This window comes from Sander vitreus, chromosome 16 (genome assembly GCF_031162955.1).
Source record: "Sander vitreus isolate 19-12246 chromosome 16, sanVit1, whole genome shotgun sequence".
In the NCBI taxonomy this organism is placed as follows: Eukaryota; Metazoa; Chordata; class Actinopteri; order Perciformes; family Percidae; genus Sander; species Sander vitreus.
The window spans coordinates 5,076,254-5,104,253 of record NC_135870.1 but is presented as its reverse complement, the minus strand read 5'-3'; the positions used below and the strand labels follow the sequence as shown (position 1 = coordinate 5,104,253).

The following is a 28,000-nucleotide window of genomic DNA, read 5'->3' as shown; positions in this document are numbered from 1 at the left end:
CGGAAGATTAAAAAGAACATGATGGACTCTTCAGAAGAGGTTATTATCTTGTATTTTTTATGCAACAGAAATGCAGTCATGTTTTCAGCCATGCCTTCACCTGTTGCAGCAGTCCTCTTCGTCTCCAAAGCTGAACGCTGCCGTTTCCTTTCTCAGCGGTGATGTAAAAAGCATCGCTCCAGCTGCTGCGCACGAATGTCGCGGGACTACACCATTTTGTAAACATAGCCACACTAAGAAATACAGAGAGAGTTGTGTGGAGCTGATAGGCTTAATTAGTTTTGTATCAACTCATTTGGCAGTGGCTTGAATGTAACGGACGTTCATAAATATAAAATAGCTATAGCGCTATAGCTTTAAAATAAAAACCTTTTTATTTCATAGGCATATTTAGTCTGGCTATCACCAGACCAAGCTCAATCTTTAGGGCGAAATCAAATCGCCAGCAGATCAGGCTGGATTTACCCAGTCTAAGGCATATTTATTTATGTATTCATTTGTTTAATATTGAATAAAATACAAAATTGCATTCCATACCCCACTTTAAAAGATACATCTGTAAAACTGTTGAGGACACTTCGAATTGCAAACAAGGTCGATTATGCTCTTTCTATCCTGAATTTTGAGTACATGGACTTCTTACATTTGGAAAAACTTTCCCAGAGTCAAGAAAAGTGATTTAAAAATCTGTGACGTCACTAAAACGTAAATCTATGGGCGGAGCGGGAAGCACATTTTTATGATATTTTTGGGGTGCTGCTGTTCATTTTTATTTCACAATATTCATAGAAAAACTATACGGCCTAAAATTCTTCACAGAACTATAAAGGATCAGATGCTTATAAAGGTGCAACATTATAATCAAATAATATAAAGAATAAAAAAACGTTAAAAAAAAATATTACAAGAGATAAAGCGAGGGCTTTTTGTAATTCATATCTTTCAATAATCTTAAAAGGTTTCACTGCATTACGTTCTTCATAACTTTAAGGGCTTTGGCATGAAACACATTTTCCAAGAATGAGGATGTTGTTGACAAGAAAGTCATCTTTGGCCGTAACAAGTCCATAAATAATGTCTTTTTGATAGAAGAGTTCAAGTTGAGAAATTCAGCTCTTAACCATAGACTGTATAATTTAATATTGTACAGTCGATGGTCTTAACACATCCATGGAACGAGACAGCAAATTTGCGTTTTCCATGACGGCGATGACCCGCCCTACTCTGCGTCTGATTGGCTACTATTCATTTCCTTCATTGTTTGGATTAGTTAGGTGTAGGCAGGCGTGAGATCGGTAAGGGTTACCAGGATAAGCCAATCAGGGGCAGAGTAGGGCGGGACATGCCGTTGCCACTTAAGTAGACGATGTACAGCCTATGTGTACAGCTAGCACAGATAGCATTTTTTTTTTTTTTTGGTCTTCAAAAAACTTTATTATTTAAGTACAGATACACAAACACACTGAAAACATTACATGCATACATACATACATGAAAAAAGGGGCGCATGAAATTTACATTAAAGAGGTTGTAAAGCATTGTAAATATTCAGAGTCCGGATGGCTTTCTTTTTTTTCAGTCCTTTCAAAATATAATTCCATGTCATTTTTATATTAATATTCGGTTTTCTTTCAGACCATTTACATTTATGGATATACAATTTTCCAAATCAAATTAAAAGATTAAAAATGAAAACATGGCATTTATCCAAATCACACCACACGCTAGCACAGATAGCATGCTAGCAAGGATAGAAGGCTAGACGACGTCCCCCGGAAGCTGTTGTTCTTCTTCGTGGCAGGAGGCGACTGTTGCTTAGTGCCACGTTGATGGAGTCCAGTGGGGACGTGGAAATCTGTCTTGAGTTCGTAGCCGGGACCCGGTAGCCTCTTCTTGTTTCCACAGCTGCTAACCCCGAAGCAGAGCCGAAAGGCGAACCTGTAACAGTAACGGGTGGAGGGGTGTTTGTGTTTGTCACCTATTTTATGTGTACGTTTATGTAAGAGGGAGCAAAGAAGGTAAAGGTAAGCCGCTTTAGTGAAGTAATAAGACGTGTGTGTGTGTATAACTGTCTTCCCACTGTTATATTTTGCAGACAGCTAGCCGGCTAGATAATATCCGCTTGTTGCTGTAGGACATGCTGTACCATGTCCTTGTGAAGCACGGGAAAGTAACAATAAACTGCAGCCTAGCCAGTTTTCTGCCTTTTGACTCTCATTTCTTCTACTCCCGAGGCGCCGTATTGCCATTGCTGTGTGGCTTTTGATTGGTCCATCAGCTGTTAGCTTGCTGCTAGCTTTATACTGTACTTTTAGTTTTCCTAATGTTAACCTTTAAAGTACGCCGACCGACTCCCTCGGTTTCTTGAGATAGATAATACATTTGTAATGTCTTTGCAGCAAAAACAGCTCTACAATGTACAGCACAAGTGATCATTAGTGTCCGTCAAAGTAGGCCTGTGTCGGTTACTCTTTAACTTCTCTATTTATTACAGTTGCGGGGCTGAATGCACTATATATTGGTGGGAATAAAACTGCATTACTGTCACATGCAGGTAACATCATTACCAAATGCATTGACTAGTCTGCCTCCTATTTTTGTTGTTCACTTACCCTCAGTTTTCTGTTTATTATAGGTACAGCTCGCTAAAACCAATGCAGTCGATAACAACAGCCCTGCTATAAATCCCTACTTTATGAAGGTTATAATGTTTTTGTTTTAAACTGTTTAGAGAGGTGTTTATTTATGTTTAATGCACTGCTATTCAACAGCACCACACACTGCATCTGCCAAAATGAGCATTAAAAACACATATTTAAAACATAAAGGAGGCTTTATTGCAGGACTGTTGTATTAGACTGCATTAGTTTTACCTACGTGCACCTAATAAATTGGCAACTGAGCGTACATGCACATATACATGTACATTGCCAGCGTTATAAGACGCTGTAGTTGTTCTTGCTGTGAAAAGATCCATTGCTACTGCCATTGTTTTTTTAAGTGGAGGACAAAATTCAATTCTTGTTCTGTGTTGTTGACAAATTAAGTGTTTATTTTTTTTCGAAATGTCTGCCTTTCTAGTGCAAAATGTCTCTGTTGCTATCCTGCCATCTTGGCTCACTAAGGGAACACTGTTTAGGAAATGCAAAGAGAACATTTCATACTAAACACATATAGTATTTATGTAGTGTACGTAGGAATCTCATTAGGACAGCTCCTATGTACAGAAGGAACAATTACAGCGACCAATAAGTCTGTCAATGTCCATATGGGCATGGGAGTGTTGTTTTTAATACAGACTTGAAAAATGTGAACCAATCCGTAAACATATATGCATAATGTAAAGAACATTGTATGTTGTGTTATCTTTGGTAATTTCTTCATGAGCTACATGGAGGGAAAGCTAAATAAAACGACTGTAGTACTTTCCAGGGCTGGGTATCGACAATTACTTCTTGAATGGATTTGATTCTTATGCATAAGGTCCTAATTCTAATACATTTCCGATTCAATATCAATAAGGTAAGGGACATTTTTTTAGTTACAATACCAATTTTGCTTGGATATAAAAGAGAATCTCAGAGAACTTGCGCTGTAAATTGTACAAGCAAGAAACAACCCTCAAATATTATTTTTTTATAATAATAAAAGTACTTTTTACCTTTACGTCCATGGTATAAAGCCATATGTTAAGAGATTGATTTGGGGATTTTAATTGATCGATATAAGATCACTCAAACAAAGATTACTTTTAATTGGAGAATCGATTATTTTAGCCCATGCCTAGTTATTATTACTGCATGTTCCTTTAACGTGCACTTTTTTCTTTTTTTTTTTTCCCCCAGGATGAAACTTAAAGAGATCAACCGCACAGCCATCCAGAGCTGGAGCCCTGCACAGCACCACCCCATCTACCTTGCAACAGGTATGAGCACGCAGCGAGCACTGGCACACGCTTGCTGCTGCTGTATCTGGTTCTTTGGCAAGACATTAAATAATTAGTCTCCAAGCCATTCTTACAGCCACTTAAACTAATCACAGTCACAGAGCATGAACTGGAATATGACAATATCAAAACATGATGCCGTACCATGCAGTATAAATGTCTTTAGTGTATTTGACATGTGACCAGTGCTCTTTGCTGTAAAGATAGTAAAGATGCAGGAGTCCAGGGCTAAGTGAAATCTTGGACTTAGGTTAAAAATAGAATCCTTTATTTTTTCTTCTACTTACTAACTTTAAAGAATGAAAGTGATTTATCATATTGGTTACAACTTCTTAAAAAAAAAAAGCAGAACATAAACAAAAAGAGAGCACAAAACCACCTGAGACATGTTTTGGAGTGATTTTATAAAATGTAATCTATCTATCTATCTATCTGTCTGTCTGTCTGTCTGTCTGTCTGATTGATTCAGAATAGGGTAGTTTTAGTCTATTATTTGTTCATTGATGTTACCACTTTTTCTTGTTCTTTTTATGGCATTTATCAGGGCTGCAAACGACGTATAAAAGTGCCATTGATTTAGTTTGCAATCACTTTCCATCCAACTTCATTGTCTGGCCTTGTCAAAATGTTATTGAACTCTCCTTATATGTTTTGTCTGATTTATACCAGCAGCAGAATTTCTTTTCGGTTTCAGTTAGGTTTTCCTTTTGTCTCCATTTCAGCCAGTTTCCTGTTATTTCATCCCTATTCATATAATACATGTACACTAATTAGATTGTTGTTAATTTCACGTTAATTGCTACAGTGGAGATTAAGGGTTTCTCACAAATAAAATGGACCTTTTGAACATTATTATTACGTATGTTTTTGCAGAATAGTTTATCACTGACTAAAAGATGAGTGAAAAGATGTCTTTACATATACGCGTGTTGCATCTGGTCTTAATTTAAAAGAAGAAACAATATGGCAGATGTAGGGTCTGTGATTGGCTGTTCCTGCTCTGAGCGTACATGTTATCAATCATGTGAAGACTTGCTATAGTAGGAGTAAGTCTCTTGATAAATGTGTCTTGTTCTTTACACTTACTGGTAGAGCTGGGCGATATATCGATATTATATCGATATCGTGATATGACACTAGATATCGTTTTAGATTTTGGATATGGTAATATCGTGATATGGCATAAGTGTTGTCTCTTCCTGGTTTTAAAGGCTGCATTACAGTAAAGTGATGTCATTTTCTGAACTTACCAGACTGTTCTAACTGTTCTATTATTTACCTTTACCCACTTAGACATTATATCCACATTACTGATGATTATTTATCAAAAATCTCATTGTGTAAATATTTTGTGAAAGCACCAGTAGTCAACAGTACATCGTTGCGGTATCGATATCGAGGTATTTGGTTAAAAATATCGGGATATTTGATTTTCTCCATATCGCCCAGCCCTACTTACTGGAGAACTATCTACTCATGAATTGTCTCTTCAGAGCATTGCTAAGTGTAATCTTAAGAAGTTTGATAAGTAAGAGCCCTAGCGACGGGCTTGGTGTCGCAGATGATTTTCCAAATCGATTCCGATTCACAAGGTCCCGATTCGCTTCCATTTTCGATTCAATATCCATCAGGTTAGGGAAACTCAGTTACAGTAGCAATTTTGCTTGGATATAAAAGAGATTCTAAGAGAACTTGTGTTGTAAATTGTACAAGAAACAAGCAACCCTCCAAATAATTTTTGATCATGAGCAAGGTTAAAGTTTGTTTTACATAAAGAATTGACCCTGTACTGCTCTTTTTTTTTTTTCCCTCTTTAAAAAAAACCAACATATTGTGTATATATCTATTTATACTTATATTGTTTATATTCTAATACTTGATTTTCTTAACCTTCTTATATTTAGAGAATGTGTGACATGCACCTACAACACCAAAACAAATTCCTGTTATGTGGGAAAAAAACGTGCCTGGCAATAAAGCTTTTTCTGATTCTGATTCAATAGCAATTTTGCTTGGATATAAAAGAGCTTCTAAGAGAACTTGTGTTGTAAATTGTACAAGACAGAAGCAACCCTCAAATATTTTTTATCATGAGCAAGGTTAAAGTTTGTTTTACATAAAGAATTTACCCCCAAAAAGTTAGTTTAAAGTACTTTTCCATGGTGAAAAGGCAAACTCAGATCACTCAAACAAAGCTCGATTTGATTGGAAAATCGATTATTTTAACCCGGCCGTACTAGCGACAAGCCTTATGTATTATGTGACACAACATGCACCAAAGGTTCCCGTGCTTTCTTTCTGCAGGAACATCAGCCCAGCAGCTGGATGCCTCCTTCAGCACCAATGCCTCCTTGGAGTTTTTCGAGCTGGACTTGACTGAGCCATCTCTGGACATGAAGTCGTGTGGCAGCCTCTCCACCTCGCACAGGTACTAAAATCTGCAGACTGTTCACTTTTTCCCCCTTTCGTTGCAGCTGTTCATCACACACGCGCTGTCCTTCTTTCTCCCTGCAGATACCACAAACTGGTTTGGGGTCCCTATGGAATGGATGGCCAAGGTCACCCGTCTGGGGTCCTTATCGCAGGAGGCGAGAACGGCAACGTCATCCTGTACGACTCCGCAAAGATCATGGCTGGAGAGACGGACGTCATCATTGCTGAGAGTGACAAGCACACGGGGCCAGTGAGAGCTCTCGACGTCAACCCGTTCCAGGTATGATCCATTTTTTATATATTGTTTGAAATGGCCTTTACACCCCAACAGCAATAAATAAGTTATGGGCTGCTGTAATCCTGTGAAAACACGCACCAATCACTGCCTCGCGGTCTTCTTGGAAAGAACCAATAAAATGTCTCCTTGCCCCGCTGCGCGTACTCTACCCCTCTCGCGGACGAGCCTGAGCTCAATGCACTGCTGGAGAATGGAGGAGAAAGCTCAGAAACAGTTGCCACTGCCGCGGTTACTTGCAGCCGCCCGCCCTGCTAAAAAGGCGTCGAAAAAAGGAAGACTTAAGCTGAAAAAGCGGAAAACACGTGCACGTCTGTGTGTGAGGCAGAGCCCCAAAGGCAGGGGGATGGGTTAGACGCAGTACCGAGGAGATGCTACTTTCAAATCTTGCTAGCTTTTTAACACTACCAACCCTGCCTTTAAGTCTAGTGTCGGTGAATTTAATAGGGTGGGCATGCATTCAGTTTAAAACCAAATGCAGTGACTCATCTTTTATTTTTTCCTCTCCGCTGCAGACAAACCTGGTTGCCTCAGGTGGGAATGAGTCTGAAATCTATATCTGGGACATGAACAACTTTGGCTCTCCAATGACACCCGGACCTAAAACTCAGGTAGTTTCTCTACTCCATTAACTACATTTTTGTAAATATCAATGATTCATTTAAATGTACTTACTGCATCCTTTCCATTGTTAAAATTTGTTTTTGGTGTGAAGTTAATCTTTTCACTTTTTATATGTCATTTGTCAGATGTCTTCATAATAAGTGAGAATATGTGTTCAAACATTGAGCATTTTCTATATGTAATCTGTATAATTTGATGCATGTAAATAATGTTTGCACCAGTTTGGATGACTCTAATGAATGTGTTTTTGTCTTAAAGCCTGTGGAAGACATCAGCTGTGTGTCGTGGAACAGACAGGTCCAGCACATCCTGGCCTCTGCCAGTCCGAGTGGCCGAGCCTCAGTGTGGGACCTCCGCAAGAATGACCTCATTATTAAAGTTAGCGACCACAGCAACCGAGTACGTTGTTCCTTCTCGCTCAGATGTTGTCTTGGACAAAAACAAATGTTGAATTTTCTCAATTAATATGTCTTCTTTTGTGTGCATGTCTTTTTTTTTTTTAGATGCATTGCTCGGGGCTGGCTTGGAACCCAGAAGTGGCCACTCAGCTGGTCTTGTCATCGGAGGACGATCGGATGCCAGTCATCCAGATGTGGGACTTACGTTTTGCTACGTCTCCTTTCAAGATTCTAGAGAACCACACACGGTAAACACGCCGGTTTAATTTGGCGGCATAAAGCTTTACTTGATATCTGATCTCGTTACTGATATTTCATATTTTTGTCATCGTCAACAAATGATTGAAAAAGACCAAAACCAACAACGAATTTATCTACTAACAAGTATGTGTATCACAGCCTGATATATGATATGAATATCTTCTTCCTCTGTGCCACAGAGCTCCATTGTTGTTAAAAACATGTTAGTCAGCAACACAATTCCTTCATGTTCCTTCATCACCACGATAACACACTCGCTGTAGTTTATTTTGACTCAATCCCACACACACTGTCCTGCTGCCACAAATACTCACTAGAGCACAAAATGTGGATTAATCAGCTGCTGAAAATAGTCCTCAACAAATGCTCCATTTCCTCCTGTTACAGTAATGTTTGCTTCAAACAACAGTGATCAGTTTAAGGCTATTATGTAGCCCTTTTTATATATGAGGTTTATTGTGAGGTGTTTAAAGTGCCCATATTATGCTTTTTGCCTTTTTCCCTTCCCTTTATTGTGTTATAGATCTTTTTTGTGCATGTTATAGGTTTACAAAGTGAAAAAGCCCAAAGTCCCCCCCCAAAGGGACTTACCATCTCCAACAGAAAACACTGTTCACAAACTGCTCCAAACAGCTCTATTGTAGTCCAGCCTTTACTTCTGTTATAACACGTTATAATGCTCGCCCCTCATACTCTGCTTCTGACTGGCTAGTAGTCCTTACCTAGGTACTGTCAGGGCACGCCCTCATACTCTGCTTCTGACTGGCTAGTAGTCCTTACCTAGGTACTGCGCATGTGCGACTCCCAACAAAGATGGAACAGAAGTGAGATGTCTCACTCTGTAGCTAAAACAGAGAGGTCAACACACAGGGTGAAAAGAGGAGCTACAGCAATGTGCTGTACAACAAAAATGTATATATATATTTTTTTTTTAATTGAACCATGAAAACCTATTCTGGTACAACCTCTAAATACAATTATGAACCTAAAAATGAGCATAATATGAGCACTTTAAGATTTACATCTTCAGTCACTCACAACCAGTGGACTTGGAGATGAGAGCCACAGAAAGACTGGGAAAGTCAAAGTATTCAGAGACGGACTAACACATTGTTGGTTTTGGTCTTTTCATGGGATTTGATGACAATAAGAAAGACATAACCTATTGCCAGCCCTGTCCCTTAAAAATCAGGTGGCTTTTTAAGACCTAACTGTACTGTTGTGTATAAACAGGGGCGTCCTGGCCATCGCCTGGAGCTTGGCTGATCCTGAGCTGCTCCTGAGCTGCGGGAAGGACAACAGGATTCTGTGCTGGAATCCAAACACGGCAGAGGTAAAAAATCTACTATAAATGTTTTATTACAACCAAAGTAGAAAAAAAATAAACATCCACTGTCCACTGATTTTAAATAAAACATCTGCTTAAATCCTCAGGTGCTGTATGAGTTGCCCACCAGCAATCAGTGGTGCTTTGACATCCAGTGGTGTCCCAGGAACCCCGCGGTGCTGTCGGCTGCAAGCTTTGACGGACACATTAACGTCTACTCCATCATGGGGGGCTCCAACCAGGTGCAGAGCCAGAGACACGCTGACCAGGTGAGATTAAAGCTCCGGAGACAAAAAAAAACGTGTGTCTGCTGTGAACAGTTGTATAGATAAGAGCTGATCTTGATTGCTAAAAGATATATAAGAGATTTCTGCAAATGTTGTGGGAAAATAAACTGCTAACATTCAGCAAGAAGGATGGACAGAGCCGGAAGAAAATTGTGACTTTCTTCTGCAGTAGTTTGACAAACCTCAACCGCTATTTATGCCCCATCTAACCATCTCCAACAGAAAACACTGTTCACAAACTGCTCCAAACAGCTCTATTGTAGTCCAGCCTTTACTTCAGAGACAAACGTGGTCACTTTGTAACACACGTTATAATGCTCGCCTAGCTGCTAGCAGGGCACGCCCTCATACTCTGCTTCTGACTGGCTAGTAGTCCTTACCTAGCTACTGAGCATGTGCCACTCCCAAAAAAGATGGAACAGAAGTGCGATGTCTCACTCTGTAGCTAAAACAGAGAGCTCAACACACAGGGTGAAAAGAGGAGCTGCAGCAATGTGCACTACAACAAAAATATGGTGTTTTATGAAAATGAAACCATGTAAACCTATCCTGGTACAAGCTCTAAATACAGTTATGAACCTGAGCATAATATGAGCACTTTAACACTTCTTCTAGTATTGAGTTATTCAACCTCTGTCAGAATCCCTTTTTAAGAGCTCCACATCTTGAACTTGGCTGTAAATTAGATTTCTGGCATCGTGCCTTTGTGTCTAACGCGACTCTGGGTTTCTGTTACAGATTAGCAACTCGTTTGGGAACATGGATCCTTTTGGGACAGGACAAACTTTGCCCCCGCTGCAGCTGCCCCAGACTCCTGCCCCGCCAGCTACAGTCAACCCCCTGAAGAAGCCACCCAAGTGGATCCGCAGACCTGTAGGAGCCTCGTTTGCTGTGAGTCCTGTTTCTGTACTTTTCATGAGATCGAGGGGTTTTGTTGTTTTACCATCTGAAACACTCCTTTGGCTCTTGTTCGCTCCTAGTTTGGTGGGAAGCTGGTGTCTTTGGAGAACCCAAAGCCGAACCCGCAGCAGCCTCAGCAGCCCGCTTCACACGTCGTACATGTCAGCCAGGTTGTTACAGAAACAGCCTTTTTGAAGCGTTCCGATCAGCTGCAGGCCACTCTGAGTGCAGGCAGCTTTGTGGATTTCTGCCAGGGGAAGATCGATGCAGCTGAAAATGAGTTTGAAAAAACTCTTTGGTCTTTCCTCAAGGTATGAAATAATCTTTTTCTAGAAAAATCTTGGCAATATATACTGTAATTTTCAGTAAATAATGCTGTCATTCTCTAAGTTGTTTGCTGACTATTTTGTGTTTTCAGGCTAATTTTGAAAGTGATATCCGAAGCAAGTACCTGGAACTTCTGGGGTACAACAAAGAGGAGCTAGCCTTAAAGGTGAGGTGTATTTTCTAGGCTGCTGTACGACACTATATATTTATTTGCTCAAAATGTTTTCTGCTTAATACTCTTATGAAATGTCTTTCGGTACATCTTGTGATACATGTGTCATTTTTGTTGTCAGATTTCAGCAGCACTAGAAGAAAAGCCTGCTGACCCTGCGCAGGTAATTTTCTTCAGAGCAGTTACTCTTACGGTGCATTTTAAAGGAATAGTTCGACATTTTGGGAAGTTCTCTTTAGAAGATAGATACCACTCTCATATTTGTCCGTTAAATATAAATCTAGAGTCAGGAGGCGGTTGGATGATTGTAGCATAAAGAAGGGAAACGGGGGCGAAACAGCCAGCTTGGCTTGCAGCACCTCCTAAAGCTCATTGATTAACACATTATCTTATTTGTTTAATCCATACAAAAACTGAAGTGATAATTCCCCGTAAAACATGTTTTATTATGTGTCTGTGCAGTGACTTCCTTGGGTTGTGACAATACTCCAGCAGAGATTCAAGGAAGTTGAGTCTGGCCCAAACATAGTTGCGTTTTGTATGAATTAAACAAACCGGATATAATGTGTTAATCAGTGAGTATTAGAGGTGCTGGTAAGCAGATATTGTTGCCTTTGAACACAGCCAGGCTAGCCATTTCCCCCTGCTTCCAGTCTTTATGCTAATCTAAGCAAACAGTCTCCTGGCTGTAGCTTCATATTTAACTTAAAAGCCATTAGATTAGTATCGATCTTCTCATCTAACTCAGCTAGAAAATGAATAAGTGCATTTCTCAAATTGTTGAACTATTCTTTTTACTTTTAGCAGTTATCTCCATTTCGGTCATGTGGATGAAATATAATATTGTATAATGTAACTTTTTTAAATTGCTGCTCATTCTGGTGCCCACATATATCTTTATCAGATCCTGTATGACAAGCCATCACTGTTTATTACAATATACAGTCCTATTATTATGGTGTTATTTGGTCTTTTCAATGAAAATTTAACTTGAAAAACAAATAAAAACCAGCCACTGTTTAATTTAAAAAGGGCAACATAAAAATCCAACCATTTAAAATCTTTAACAAGTAGTCCCTGTGTATCTGCCCACTCAGTAGAAATGCTTCCAAATTGCCCATAACCACACTGAACTACTCTCCATTTGTTCCTGCTTACTGTGCCGTCCACATTCTTTCACTCACGGTACAACAAAACGGACTGACTACTATTGGCAGTAATTAGTGCCACAGTTCTTGGCTGTAGTCTCTCTCTTACATTTGGCAACAAAGTGTTGCAAGTATTCATAAAGATGAAGCTTGTTCTCAGTGCTAAAAATACCACTTCCCTTTTTGAAGCTACTCAGAGGAAGCTTTGCGCAGACTTCTGATTTTACAATCGCAGTGAAAAAAGTTTCAAACACATTATTCTGGTTCTGGTGTGAATGTGCACACTGTCATACAAATTTGACTGTTTTCTGTGGATTTCGGTGGTCGTTGTGACCGTCTCCCTCTCAGAGGTGTAAATGTATCGTCTATTCACACACCCATTTCCACCACTGAACCCAAACATGACGCATTTTCTTCAGTGTTAAATCCAAAGATGGGAGTATCTTGGTATTACCTCCGCCATGGTTTGTTTGCTAACCCGAAACTTGGTGGAAGCGTGAAGAATGGGCCAAGGAAGAACCCTTACATTTTGGAGCAGATCCAAAGCACGTTGCCGATAAACAATTTATTTTATTATATATCTCCACTCACACTCAGTCACCATGCGCCACACTACACACTTCTCCCCAAATGTCTAATGATATATCCGTGTTGATTTTCAGCCTCCCGTTTCGTCTTTATTTTGCAGTTAAACATTCAATTACAGTCCCTGACTTTTAACTAGCCTGGGAAAACCCCTGGGCACCAATCACAACCGTTGAGGCGGGCTTTACACGATGATGATAGCGCAGCGACGGCGAGCAGCTTTTTGTTTACATTCAACATGACGGCCACCGAAGCGCAGCAACCCGTTGATGCCGCTGTCGCTGCTACGTCACCCGGATCGTCGGTCTGATTGGTTGAAGGACTATCCAAAATGCGCCCAGAGGCATTTAAGCGGCGTCCGTTGGTGACGCCCCTTTGGAAATGGGCTGTGAATGAACCTTGCCCAGACCCACTCTCAGTTACAACTGAGAAGGGTCTGGTGTCAACCAGGCTAACTTTTAACCCATATCTTCCCTCAATATTCAGGTGCAGGTGCCCGCTCCAGCCAGCCTGCAGCCTTTACCAGACATCAGCCTCGTGCCGCCTGCTGACACACCCGAGGCAGTGTTCGACGCGATTGCTGCCGCAATCGTGCCGCCCACTGACACTCCCAAAGCAGCCTTTGACATGACATCTGCAGCACTCGTGCCGCCTGTGGACAATCCAGAGGAAGCGTTCGACATGATTGCTGCCGCAGTGGGGCCGCCTGCTGACACTCCCGAGGCGGCGTTCGACATGATTGCCGCAACAAACCTTCAGCCTGCTACAGCCACGATGGAAATAGACTCCATTGCTGACCCTGAAGAGCCAGCAGCAGCAGCAGCAGATCCAGAGGACGCTCCTACCACCGAACCGGTAGAAAATGCGGACCAGGTTCTTCCAGAGGAGGAAGCCGAGGAAGAGGAGATCCCCTTGGAGGAGGAGGAAGAAGAGGAGGAGGAGGAGGAGGAGGAGGTAGACTTTCATCAGTGCACAGTTTCACAGATCTTCTAGCCCAAGTTATATCTGTTAAAGGCTCTGCACACCATAGTAAACACACATAGGTGATTTGAATTATTTAAGGTTCATTGGTGTGAGTTACAGCGTCACTTTAAACTAGATTATTTTATTAGCATGGAAGATTTATAAAAACAGGATTAAGGGCTATTTGACCACTCAATGTACGTGCCCTGAACTCTGATCAGTCATCGTTTGATGTCATTTGCCGTTTCTGTTGTTTGTTCTTTTATGTGCAACTCATTGTGCTGCTCGTCTTGGCCAGGGCTCCCCCGTAAAAGAGATTCTGTGGGAAATATCCCTGGTAAAATAAAAAAAATACAATGTTTCTCTGGTGTCTTAGGAGACGGAAGCCCCAGTGGAGGAGGAGCGCAGTCCTCCTGAGACCTCAGCTCCAGCTCCATCCCCAGCTCAAGCTCCAGCTCAAACTCCAGCCCCAGCCCTCACAGATGGAGTCAGTCTCAGCATCAGTCAAGGTAACTCTTTGCTGCTGTAGGTTTCAATCATGAAAGATTCAGATTTCACAGCATATCCCCTTCAACCAGAGGGAGAGCTCGCCCGTGAAAAAGAATCTGTGTTTGTAGTGTTTTAACTATTTGTTTTCCTGCAAGATGTAGACGGGCTGATCACACAGGCCCTGCTGACTGGAGACTTTGAGGGAGCTGTGGAGCTCTGTCTCCATGACAACCGGATGGCAGACAGCATCATCCTGGCCATCGCCGGAGGGGTCGAGCTCTTACAGAAAACCCAGAAGAAGTATTTTACGAAAACGCACAGCAAGATAACCAAGGTAATAGGGATACTAATTAATAAGAGTTTTTTTTCCCTGACAGATAGCCGACCCTCGTTAAATGATGATTAACCGACACGCAGGCAGCGGAGTCCCAGGAGGCTTGGACATTCCGTGGACAGCTGCGGACTTGTACCTGGACCAACATGAGTCCACAGCAGTCCGTAGCGTGTATGTCTGAGCCTGTCTCCAGGGCATCCACCTGCGAGGTTGTCAGCTGTGTGTCCGCTAGACATACTCTGTGTGTAGGACGGCTAATTTCACCCGCCAGTCCTCATCGATATGTCACATCTCTCCGTTGTGACAGCAGAAGTTTTTTAAATAACTTTTTATTTTTGCTTTAATAATATACTTTTTAACTCTTTAACTGATAGTATTGATCGGTCAAAGTTCTTATTGTCAGTTAGTGGTTAACCGTTTGATCATTAACATCCTTACAAGGCAACAACAAGGGGATTTCTTTTACAGAGAGTTTTATAAAGTGAGCGTCATGATATGTCATGAACTTGTGTTTTGGTCCTGCAGCTGATCAGTGCAGTGGTGATGAAAGACTGGCATGACATCCTGAAGACATGTGACCTGCAGAACTGGAAGGAGGCGCTGGCTGCGGTCATGACCTACGCTCAGCCCGAGGAGTTCTCTGCCCTCTGTGGTTAGTTCAGGATACACGCATATTGTTGTTTGACAGTGTTGCTGACATGAGTTTTGTCCCTCCTTTTATTAAACTTTGTTGTCTCTCAGCTGTGAATGTGTGCTGTCTAACTGAACTCGCCTTGCTTGTTAGACCTTCTCGGGGGCAGACTGGAGGCAGCAGAGGACGCCCAACTCCAAGCCCAGGCCTGTCTGTGTTACATCTGTGCTGGAAACGTGGAGAAGCTTGTGTCTTGCTGGACCAGAGCACAAGACGGCCACTGTCCACTCTCTCTCCAGGTGTGTCTCTTGGCCCTATTGTAACGATCTAAGCGCACGGCATGAAGTGCGGGTGCGGTTAGGGCGTGTACGAATTCACTTTTGCTACTTTTAACAGCGGAAAAAAGTTCAAAAGGGTTGCACTTAGTGTCTTAATTAATTCATAGTCAAGCATAGTGTGCACGCGCTGTGCACGAGCCTACGCACATTTTACTAATGCGCTGTTAAAATAACAATGAAATGTTGCGCTATTGACTTTAGACCAGGTTTTTGTTGGTCAATGGCATGATCACTTCCCGCTGCCTCAAGATAGCAAGAATGCACCTGAACACACCTCCCTGTAAGACCAGCACGCCCATGGGCGCACAGATGGGCGCAGGTGCATTTGCTATTTAAACGACGTGGGCCCTGGACAGGACATTGACAACTGCATCGATCTTAAACTAGCAAAGACTCTTACGTCAGGCTTTGCGCTGCGCCGGGTGCAAGATAGGGCTGCCCATTGTAAACCTGCAAAAACTGATTTCTTTGGACAATTGTGGGCAGCATCTCTGTCAATCTGATGAATGTCCGATATTCTCTCCCTTTTTAGCTTTTGGTCTGTACCAACTCCTGAGGAAAATATCTGGCTCTTTAGCTGCTAAATGCTGCACTGCGTTCAGCAGCTAGTCTTTAACTGTGTCTGTCTGCTGTTAAGTGCTGAGCAGGTAGTCTAGAGTGTGTTCCTAGGCTTTTAGGCACAGCTTCCTGCTGCGACTGAAAGTAATGTTATTGAGAGCAATTAGAGTGAACTTATACAGTAAAGTTGTAGGCCGGACAGATAAACAGTGAGCAGAAAGAGACTAAAAACCTTAGTACAGCTGAGGGAAACTGAGTAAATATTGAGGCTAAATTCTTTGTGTGATTAGAATTATGTTTCCAAATCAATGCTAATGTTGCTCCATGTCTGCTGGGTGTGTAAATAGAACCCATAAAGCTTTATAATGTGATAATATCTCAGTGTTTACATTTTGTTTCCGCTGAGGTGGGAACGTAGGAACAGAACCAAAAAGAAGTTTTCAGCTTGTTGTGTTGCTCTCAACTGACCAAAATAAAGACTGTAAATGCAGCTTGGATCTTTAGTTGTGCTAATGTGCTCTGTGTTTCCATCCCTCAGGATCTGGTGGAGAAGGTGGTGGTGCTGCGGCGTGCAGTGGAGCAAACCCAGCGCTCTGGTCCCACTGCTATCGGTATCCTGCTGGCTGAGAAGATGAGCCAGTATGCCAACCTGCTGGCCTCCCAGGGCAGTCTGTCCACTGCCATCACCTACCTGCCTGACAACACCAACCAGGTACCACATCTGGACTGGGCTGCACCACCTAAATCCATTACCATATTCCCCCGTGTGTGTGTGTGTGTGTGTATATATATATATATATATATATATATATATATATATATATAAAAAGTGAGGTGGTCCTATATTTTGGGTCTAGATTTTTAAACCCCAATATACAGTACATCCACAACAGTGCCAGGGGGCCTGAAAAATGCGAAGAAACGATGTGCGCCACGAGAAAAGCAGCTCAAAAGCAGGGCAAGTTAGCAAACAAATGAGAAGAAGTTTTGATGCAAACTTTAAGATGATGGTGATGAATGCAGCAGAGTCGTCAAACAACTGCCAAGCAGTGAAGAAATGTTGTGTCACCGAATGTAATGTATGGAAATGACGAACCCAAAAAGAAAATCACACTGTGGTTGCCAAACCGGCCGCTTCCGTGAGATTGACCGCAGGGTTTGTGAATATGTGACTGACAAACGAAATGAGGGACTAATTTCAAATCAAAATATTTTCTTTATTAGAACAAGATGTGTTCCTCATACAATAGGAAGTCTTTTACGTCCTATTGTCGGGGGTCGTCTAATATACGAGTCAATAAGTTTGTGTAGAGTTCTTCCTAAATTCCTAGTAATAAAAATGTCTAGTAAAGCCTTTCATGAAGTGTAAAAATTTACTAGCATTTTAAGTTCATCCTTTCATCTTTTTACCTTACAGGTTTCCGTACAGCAGCTTCGAGACCGTCTCAGTCGGGCTCTGGGGCAACAAGCGGCGGCGGCGGCTCCTGCAGCTCCGGTACAAACCCAAAGAGTTCAGCCTCAGCCGCCTGCCCCGACTCGGACGCAGCACGCCTCAGCCCTGCCCCAGCATACGTTCACTCCGATCCAGCCCGCCATGGTGCCTCAGCCCACTGCAGCAGCTCCGGTGCCCATGCCGACACCGGCTGCCTCGGCCCCTGCACAGCCACAGTATTACCAGCCTGTATGTTTCACTTTTTATGAGTTATTTTATCACGTAACAATGTTCACACAAGTTTTTACCGTTCTTCACTTTGAGATTTTACTCATGAATCAGCGTGAAACCTGGTGTCTTGGATTAAAAGCTTTTTATCGTTAGACATCAGGGTTGACACAGACCGGTCTTTTTCCTGTTCTTCCTCTTAACACTAACATCTACAGGTCACATACCAGAGATGGGGCTCGACGTATTAATGTTAGGCTCAGACTCTAACGAATCTCTTACAAACCTTTCTTGTCTCCTAACATCTTTGTAAGCAAAGATCAACGGATGCATTCTCATCTTTAGCCGACTGTCGCTAACTAAAATAACAAATATCCCCGGCGGCAAATTACATCAGTTGCAGATAATTAATGTCTTAAAAAGAAAGGTTTGTCTGGTCTCTGGGTAATGTGCTCTCTGCAGCTAGTGTCTGTTTTCAGAGACAGATGGGGCTCTTTTTTTTTTAGCAAAAAGATCAGAGCATCACTCTGTAACACCGCTGTGCGACCCCGAGTGAACTGTGTGTGTTTTTTGTTGTTGACAAGGGACCAACAGAGTGGAGACATTTTTAATCTGATCAGTTTCAAAGTTGTGACCGCCAATATTTAGAGTGAGTAGCTGGTGACGTAAGTCAGTAAGTAAAATATGTTTATATAGCGCTTTCACAGATACAAAAATCACAAAGTGAAGTACAGTTTGCTACAGCTCTTAATGGATTGTGTCAGATACATTTAACATTTGTATATATTATTTTCAGGTTTTAAACATTCATTAGGCTGTCACTAAAAACTGTAGCAGTAGCTGTTTCTGCCTTCTCAGCCACCAAAAGTTGTGTTTTTGGATGTGTGTGCGTTGCGGTCGTGATCTGTGTTTCCTGCCCCCCCCACCCCCCCGTGCTGCGGCCATCATTGGTATGTGCCGTGTGTCTCTGTGTGCTTCAGGTGAGGGCTACCTCCACTGTCACCTCCTGGAGTAACCAAACTCCCACAGCCCTCCCCAATGTCCCTCCTCCTCCTCTTCAAGTAGGCAGAGCCTCAGAGCAGCAGGTACCCTGACCGCCCACCCAACCTCCACACACACAATGTTTACAGATGTTGTTGCACACAGACTGACTTTATGATCGCAAAAGAGTGTTTTTATTGATCGAATCAGCGCCTGATGTCGCAAATTCTATTTGGCTGCTGCGGTTTGTCTGCGGTAATGCCTTTCTCCTGCCTTTCGCCCATTATTCCCCACTTCCTATTGATACTCTGGCTGTTTTCTTTGACTCAACTGTGATGCTTGCTCCACTTATTCTTTCATTTGTTTCTCTCGTTGCACTCAGTTATTGTGATTTGACTGTACAGACATCACTCTTCACACTCTTAACTACACCACTCCTGACATGCATGCTGTTCCTTGTTAGCAAACATAATGCTACTGAACTGCAGACATTACATGAATTTTACTTTTAAAACTATTACTATAAAAACCACTGAAGATCAGCTTACAGAACATTCAGGAAGTAGCTTCTCGTTTTTAGCCATTGCTGACCAACGAACATCGCCGCAGGCAGATCATATCAGCTGTCGCCAATTAACGACAATAACTTCACGGCGAGCCGAAGTGAACTGTGACACCACTTTAGAACTGAGAGTGGCCTGTGTGTTGTTGTAGTTTCAACAGAGTGAGACGTCTTCTCCAGTTAAACAGTAGCTGATGACATCACCAGTTAATCTTTCATTCATAACACATCAATAATTCTAAACGTATGTAATAGTTTTTGAATCAGGATCTTCAGTATTTGGATCAAGTCACTCGTGGAAAATAATGTGTGGCAAATAATTGTCATAATGCAGCTGTTACTTCAGTGTGTCAGATACGCATTTGATCAACATTTGGGTAAACATAAGTTATCAACATCAGACAACCCTGCTGGCTTCATCGTCTGTTGCAGCGCACAGAGACAATTACCAGTGGCTAGCTCTTTTATCTTTTGTTTTGAAAAATGGTTTCCAATTTGTGTCTTTGCAGGTGGAGCCTTCAGGCCCCATGTATGGGATGCAACCGTCCTGCACAGCTGCTCCACCTCCAGCCTCCTCCACCTCTGGGTACATGTACTCCCATCAGTACCAGCGTAAGTGTTTTTATTAGGGCTGTCAATCGATTAAAAAATGTAATCTAATTAATTACATACTCTGTGATTAATTAATCGCATACATAATTAATGGTGCCTGAACCGATACTTTTTTAAGAAAGTAAGAAAAGAAAAGAAAAAAAAGGGTACTAAACAACAGTTGGTGACATTGTTTATTGCTAAGGCCATATGGTCAAAATTAAATGATTTAATAATAATGTATAACAATAACTTATTTCACTAGTAAATTGCTGTTGAACGACAAAAACAACAACCAGATAGGAAAAGGACATTTACAATAACTTCAAATGCACCACGAGGCTGTAGTTTACCAGTTTCATTGAACGCACCATCTGTGTTGTTTCTCCGACAGCAGCTGCAGATTGTTACATCCCGGTGTTGAATCCTCTACAGTAAAACACAGTCAAACTTTACACCGTTTAGCGTTAGCTGTCAGCATTGTAACCGTGTTTAATCCAGCTACTAGCTAGCGGTAGGCTAACGTTAGCTGCTGTTGAGTATAGTGTTAACTAGCTAGCGGTAGGCTAACGTTAGCTGCTGTCGAGTATAGTGTTAACTAGCTAGCGGTAGGCTAACGTTAGCTGCTGTTGAGTATAGTGTTAACTAGCGTCACATGCAGCGGTGTTTGTGTTTCCTATAACGTCTGTTTCAGAGCATCAGAGAAAAGCGCAGACATATCAGTGGCACCAGATTTTCGTCTGTATGCAAACGTCAATATGGAATGGATTAATCTGCGTTAATTTTTTTAACGCGTTATTTTTTTCTCAGATTAATTAATCGAAATTAACGCGTTATTTTGACAGCCCTAGTTTTTATATATTCTACCCGTTCTTGGATACAGAGAGAAAAGTTTCAGATTAAAGTTTGAGGTTAAATGTCATCGAGCAACCTTGTCTCCTAAAAATATTTATATACAACTGATTTGTTGAGGAAATGGTTATATTGAATGTCTGCCGAATGTTCGCTGAACAAATCGTTTTCATGGTCACGTTCAGACAACTTAAACACAAAGTCAGACACATGATTTATTTATTTTTTTGTTTAACTTTTTTCTCCTGTTTTTTAAGTTCAATAATTGCAACATCTTTCCAAAGGTTAACGAGTAATCATGTTAAATATTTACATATATAAATTTCAATATTGTCCAAAATCATTGTGATTATTATTTTTCCAAATCAAGCAGCCCTATTTAGTAGTGTAGAAATGTTATTTCTAGGAGACAGAGTTGCATCAAGAGGTGGTACACGAACAACACAACGTTTTTTTTCTGTCTTCTTTAAAACACGGACAAGCATTTCCTTTTGGAAATGTTTGACTCTGTTGTACTCCGAGTTAGTAACTAACAGAAGATGAGAATGAATAACTTTTCAGTATGTTTATCTCTTTGCCTGTTGAGTCTTTTGTAACCCACAAGCCAAACATAAAGTACCTTAGCATGCACTGTAATGTAACTGTTAATACTCAGTCTGTCCTGTTGCATGACACAGTTAGTATAACATGCAACCGTGCTAGTTTATTACTAACAGCATGTGTTGTATTCTGTGTGAATCCCAGCCTACCCCCAGGTCAGCCAGTATCCACCTGGAGCTGGGGGGGCGTCTATCTATCAGCCTCTTCAGTACTCCTCCGCCGCTGCTCCTCCTGCAGAGCCCCCTGGCTTTCTCTCTCAGTACACACAGCCGGCATCTCCGGTCTATCCCGGACAACCTCCCATCAGCCAGTGCCTGTCCTCCTCCTCTCCTCCCTCCCACCCTCCTTTCTTTCCCACCGCCTCCTCCTCCTTTTCCGCTCCTCCGTCCTCCGGAGCGTCTTTCCAGCATGGCGGGCCAGGATCTCCTGTGTCGTACATGCCTCTTCCTCCACCGAGTGGAGTCTCAGGTACACAGCTGATCCCCGTCTCTTAAAGGAGAGAACAGGTCTGCATGTTTGTGATCATCCTCACAGACTCACTCCGCCTGTCTGTTCTAAAACTAGAGAAACTACTTCTTTTTTTTAACTTGTTATAACAAGTTCAAGTTCTTTATGATCACGTATAACCCTAACCCTCTAGGACACACGCGTCAAACTCAAGGCCCGCGGGCCAAATCCAGCCCCTTGCTAATTTTGATCCGTCCCTATATACATTTAGGTTCACAATACATTTTGGCCCACCTACTTTTTGTCACTTTTCACAACGTTTTTTTTCAAAAACATTTTTATGCTTTTTCCAAACGTTTTTGGCATTTTCTTCAACATTTTTGTCGACCAAACTGTAAGTGAGAAGACTATATGAGACATGCAATAATATAGTCAAAGATATTTGACTTTTCCCATGACATAAAAGCAATAAACTCTATGTCTGGCCCTTGATGTGATTCTCATTTTCTAGTGTGACCCTTAGGGAAACTGAGTTTGACACCCCTGCTCTAGGAGGTCACTGCACCTGACTAAAAATAGTGTGCAGCACATAACCCCCCTTAAAATGATCTTACCTTTAAACAAAGTCATGCTAACTTTAACCACTACTTCCAGTATGCTCAGCTAAGCTTACGGCTGTAGCTTCATATTTTTCGTACAGCCATGAGAGTGGTTTCGATCTCAGCAAGAAAGTGAAAAAGTGTGTTTCCCAAAATGCAGAACTTTTCCTCAATGTTATAAGTTAGTGGCCAAATTGAATAATCTTCTAACTCTGACACATTTCAAAACATAAAATAGACTGACTCTGGTAGTGTGAGAAAGTGTGAATGATTAGGATTATTATTTTTTTTTCCGCAGGGCCTCAGAATGGCTGGAATGATCCTCCGGCACTGAACAGACCATCAAAGAAGAAGGTACGTCTGCTGACTGAAGCTCTGCATTCTGTCAGTGTGGACAGTACATACAGTATCTATAAAATATATATATATATATAAATAAATAAAATGTGTTTGCCATCACTCAGCCGGCTCCAATGAACTACGCCCCTCCTGCTCCCATCATGGCTCCGCTGGGCGCTGACCCTCAGGCCCAGCCGGTACCCTCTGGGCCCCCTCAGGCCATGGGCCAGGGCCAGGGCCCGCATGGAGCCCAGGTCCCCTACTCAGGCATGCAGCAGCAGCAGCTCTCCCCTCCACCCATGAACCCTGCAATGCCCAACACCAGCATGGAGGGGGCACCAGGAGCGCCTACTGGAGATGTTATACAGGTACACAGTTCGCATCGCTACCAAGCATAAACGAAGCGGACCAATCACAGTTGTTGCGGTCTGCGAGGTGTAGTTACATTTTTTGCGAGGTGCGCGTCAGGCTACGGTGCAGGGTCCGGCGTAGAAGTCCGTATCTCCCAAAACCTATGTGCGTACCCACAGCCACCTGCTTCAATTTAACGCGGGAGCATAACTTGACCTTTAGGCTACATCTACACTACTACGTTTTTCATTTGAAGCGTTTTGAGACAAAAACAATCTCCATCCACAGAAGAGTTTTTCAGCTGCATTAGCAGAACTAATCTCCGTCCATATTAACATAACATTAAATAGTCTTATTTTGACCTGCAGCTTATCTAATAGAGAGAGGAATTAGGTATGGTATTACTTTACCACACATTTACACGGGCAGATAGCGGTTAAGTCTTAGCCTAAAGAAGAACTCTGCAGGAGCACAGTCTGGCCTAGGTAAACCCCCCCGCCATGCAGCTTTGATGTATCAAAATGCTAACTTTAGAGATTGTAAGTAAGATTTAGCAAGGGAAAGTTTTGCATAGCCTCGGGGCTAAGCCCCCCCCCCCGTCTTTCAATCCTAGTGACGTCCCTGGTAAACGTTGCAAAAGATATTGTTTTTGAATCCAAAACGTAGCAGTGTAGATGTAGCCTTAGAGTCATTTGCACATTAGGCTTCTTCTAATCTTACTCTGTTTAACCCTCTTAGCCTCTGCAGTCCATCCCTGCTGAGAAGATCATGAAGAAGCCCATCCCTGATGAGCACCTGGTCCTGAAGACCACATTTGAGGGGCTCATCCAGAAGTGCTTGGCTGTAGCTACCGACCCTGTGAGTCCGTCTGACGGGGATGGCAGTTTAATTTATCTCTACTTATTAATTTATCTGTACTTGATGAATGTAATCGTTCTCTTTTTCTAATCTTCCCACAGCAAACTAAGAGAAAGCTTGATGATGCCAACAAACGTCTGGAAGCGCTCTATGACAAACTTAGAGAGCAGACAGTGAGTATCCAGCTTGGCTTGGCTTTCTGCACAGTGACAGAGTACAATAATAAAATTTTTTACTGAAAAAGTATTTTCTTAAGTCTATTGACCGTATTTATGGGTTCATGCAAAAACCACAAACGCACATCTGTTCCTGAGTGGCACAGAGTGATTAGAGAGAACTTTGACCAATTTTCTCGCATTTAGATTTTTTTTAGGTTTGAACGAAATTCTCAAGTGGTATTTGGAGTTTGAATATTTTGCAGACATTAACTGAAAACTATATCAAAGTTCTGTTCACCAGATCAGTGTCTATCGGAGAACTTTTACTTCATTTTTTAAGATAATTTTTTTGGGCATTTTTAGACCTTTTATTATATAGCTGTAGACAGTATAGCTGTATAGATTAGACAGCTGACGATGTGAAAGGGGAGGGAGCGGGGGCAATGACATGCAGCAAAGGGCCGCAGGTCAGAGTTGAACCTGCGGCCGCTGCGACAAGGACTGAGCCCTTATTCATGGGGCGCACGCTCCACCAGGTAAGCTATCCAGGTGCCCCGAACCTTACTCAAATCGATTATCCTAAAAAATGGGCGATAATATTTAAAATAAGTCTTTGCAGCTCTACAACACTCTACAAGAAAATAAAGACATGTAATGCTGCACGAGGCCCAAAGTCTTGAGACAGATCAGGATGGATTGGTAGTACATCCTGCTAAATAACTGTAGTTGAAAAGGTTTACAAAGGAGGTCTAAGCTCAGATTTTTAACCAACGCTTTCTTCTCTCCAGCTCTCTCCCGCCATCGTAGGAGGACTTCATAACATGGCCAGGAGTATAGAGGCGCGGTCCTACACGGAGGGCCTCAACATCCACACCCACATAGTCAGTAACAGCAACTTCAGCGAGACGTCAGCGTTCATGCCCGTGCTCAAGGTGGTGCTGACGCAGGCCAACAGACTCGGGGTGTGATCGGGCAGAGAGTCTTCCGAGTCTTTGACCGGTGGACGAAGTAGAGTGAGGTGTCAGTGGTCAAGCTCGTTTCACAGGGAGCTCCATTTTGACTCGCAGTGCAAATGACGAAGAATTCTGAGCTGTATGAAAATCCTGTTAAATTCGTCTTTGTGCTATTCATGTTTTCTGACGCAACCCAAACACAAGCCATGCTATCAGTCGCACTCAGTGGTGAAAGTAACGTCTGAGCCCTGTGTAAACAAACGCACACAAAGAATAAAGGGCTAGAGACTAGTTTTATTTAAATACCACCTTAGGCTACATTTACACTAATACATTTGGTTTAAAAATGCTTATCTTTTGCTTCGTTCACGCCTTGCGTACTACTACGTAACTACTCCGATGTTTCAGAGCCCCTAAAACGGAGACATTTGAAAACACTGCTCGTTTTGGTTTGAAAACTCCGGGGCTGCGTTGTAGTCTGGACGGCACTAACGGAGACCAATGAACGTCAGTCTTATTCGTAACCTTTCCGCAACGGTTCCACCTCATCGTCATCGGTCCGAGCAAATAAATCCGTGCTCTTACTTTTCACCATTGTTATTCTTTCTCCAAAGTATTATCTGTATTTTCAAATTATACATCAATGATTTGAACCGCAGAGTAACGTCAGGCAATCTGCTTTCTGTTTACACCAGCACGCACATGCCCAGTGTGTGTGAATGGTCATGTGATGATGTGTGTTTTGTCAGACGTGTTAATATGGACGGAGATTAGTTCTGCTACTGTGGATAAAACTCTTGTGTGGACAGAGATCCTTTTTGTCTTAAAACGCTGCTTAAAAATTAAAACATAGTAGTGTAAATGTAGCCTTAATCTGCCAACATGCTAACAAGTTACACAAAACATTTGTTTAATTAAAACTTGCAATTAATATGCAGTAATTGTATTGAAGCAAATAAAATCTCCAAAAATGGCAAGCAAAATATAAGGAAGGCATAGCTTTAGCATATTGAATAAGGACATAAATAAGGCATTTATAGACGGGCAAAAGTAGGAAAAGCAAAGGGGAAATTCAGGAATTTTAAGGGCATTACTTTCTATTTGTGTTGAGATGATCAAAATAAATGTAGTATGGTTAAAGTTCAATCTTTTGGCTCACAACTGCACGATTGCACAAACAATTATTTAAGGAATATTAGCTCGTTCGTCTTTATAGTCTTTTGATATTTGTGCACTAAAGTAATGCTCAGATGCCTTTTTATAATCCATAAAAACAGAATTTTCTCTTGAAAGTACAAAATCATGCTTTGTTTTTACATATAAATGCATCATTGCTTGAATGCTGTTTTCCAACAGACTTAAGCAGCAAATTAAGCAGTTCAGAGAAAGATTTAAAAAATTAGATTGACTTAAAACTGTAGGGCCCTAGCTTGCACCCGGCGCAGCACAAAGCCCGACCCAAGTGTCTTTACTAGTTTAAGACTGATGCAGTTGTCAGTTTCCCGTCCAGCGCCCACGACGTTTAAATAGCAAATGTACCTGCGCCCATCTGTGCGCCCATGGCCGTGCTGGTCTTACAGGGAGGTGTGTTCAGGTGCATTCTTGGCGTATTGCTACCTTGAGGCAGCGGGAAGTGATCGTGCCATTGACCAACAAAAACCTGGTCTAAAGTCAATGACGCAGCATTTCATTGTTATTTTAACAGCAAATTAGTGAAATGCGCCTAGGCTCGTGCACAGCACCCGCACACTATGCTTGTTACACACACAGGGAAGCGCAGCAGCACACAAACATGCAAAAGATTACAAATAAAAATATTACGGTGCAAGTCCGCCATCATAACAGCAATGCGCCAAGGTACAAACACGCCTGGCTTTTAAAGGGAATGGGAGATGATACTCTGTCTCTGATTGGTTGATTGCATGTTGCGCCCAAAACACACCTATGAATTAATGAAGACACTTAAGTACAACCCTTTTGAACCATGCACCCGGCGCACAGACCCTTTTTTCGGCCGTCAAACTAGCTAAAGTGGATTTGGACACGCCCTAAACGCACCTGCGCCAGGCGCTTCACGCCGTGTGCTTAGATCGTTAAAATAAGGCCCTTAGTGCGTAACTTTTTGATATTAATGAACGTCTGTTACATTCAAGCCTTTGCCAAATGAGTTGCTACTAAGCTAATTAAGACTATCAGCTCCACACAACTCTCTGTATTTCTTAGTATGACTATGTTCAGAAGATTGGTGTGGTCCGGTGACTTTCCGGCGCAGAAACTCGAGTGAAGATAATGACCTCTTCTGAAGAGTCCATCATGTTTTTTAATCCTCCGTGTCCTCCTTGGCTACTAGCAACAGCGTGGAGGCGCGTGCGCGATCACAGAAGGCTTGTATCATGTGGATGCGCTGACAGTGTTGTTGTCATTACTTAGAATTCCTCATGGGGGCGACAGAAACTACGCACTATAGCTTTAAACCCAGTAGTCCCATGACACACATTTAAAGCAAAATGTCTGCTTTTTAATGTACCTAATATGACTTTTGTTAATACTCTAATCCCCTCTTTCTGCTTTCTCTGGCTTACTTTCACCACTGGTGTCACTACGTAGAACACATTGGACCAAGATATTGTCATTGTGTGGGATATGTCAATGCAAAGCAACGCAATCCCATTTGTCGGAACATTAATGTTGTATTTCATTTTTTTATTCTTTTTTTTTTTTTCAGCGTAATCATGAGGCTCAGCAGAGTGCAATGGACTTTTAAAAAAAAAAAAAAAAAGAGAGACTGCTTTTATGGAATTTTAATGTATGCATGCTTAAACAAACGCCAACAGTCGTCTTTAATGGCATCAGAGGTAATTATCGGCTAATTAATCAGACCTCAGAAGGAGACTTGTACGTTATTTTCATTAACGATGATGAGGGCTGTAGTCTGAGTGGTCAACCTCAGTTTACGTTGTCAATAAAGGAAAACAAGTCTTTGTTTAAGATTGACTACATGCGATATTTTCAATAAATAGTATTTATTTACAA

At 41.9% G+C, this 28,000-nt stretch overlaps 1 protein-coding gene across 7 annotated transcripts; it reads left to right on the top strand.

The window, feature by feature from the left end:
- Positions 1-1,795: 1,795 nt before the first annotated feature.
- Positions 1,796-28,000, top strand: sec31a (SEC31 homolog A, COPII coat complex component). Of its 7 annotated transcripts, none has more exons than XM_078272205.1 (28): positions 1,796-2,024; positions 3,846-3,925; positions 6,251-6,374; positions 6,461-6,659; positions 7,190-7,285; positions 7,557-7,697; positions 7,802-7,944; positions 9,191-9,290; positions 9,392-9,553; positions 10,310-10,462; positions 10,552-10,782; positions 10,890-10,964; positions 11,092-11,133; positions 13,196-13,657; positions 14,043-14,175; positions 14,311-14,489; positions 15,015-15,141; positions 15,274-15,419; positions 16,555-16,728; positions 17,434-17,697; positions 18,657-18,761; positions 19,729-19,831; positions 21,407-21,730; positions 22,607-22,662; positions 22,773-23,015; positions 23,737-23,856; positions 23,958-24,029; positions 24,803-28,000. In XM_078272205.1, exons 2-28 carry the CDS (start codon positions 3,847-3,849, stop codon positions 24,980-24,982), a joined length of 4,233 nt encoding a protein of 1,410 aa, XP_078128331.1. In that variant the 5' UTR covers positions 1,796-2,024; position 3,846; the 3' UTR covers positions 24,983-28,000. The 7 variants fall into 7 exon arrangements, with proteins under 7 accessions (XP_078128331.1, XP_078128332.1, XP_078128330.1 ...); XM_078272206.1 differs by having other exon boundaries at positions 13,190-13,654; positions 14,046-14,175; XM_078272204.1 differs by having other exon boundaries at positions 13,190-13,657; positions 14,046-14,175.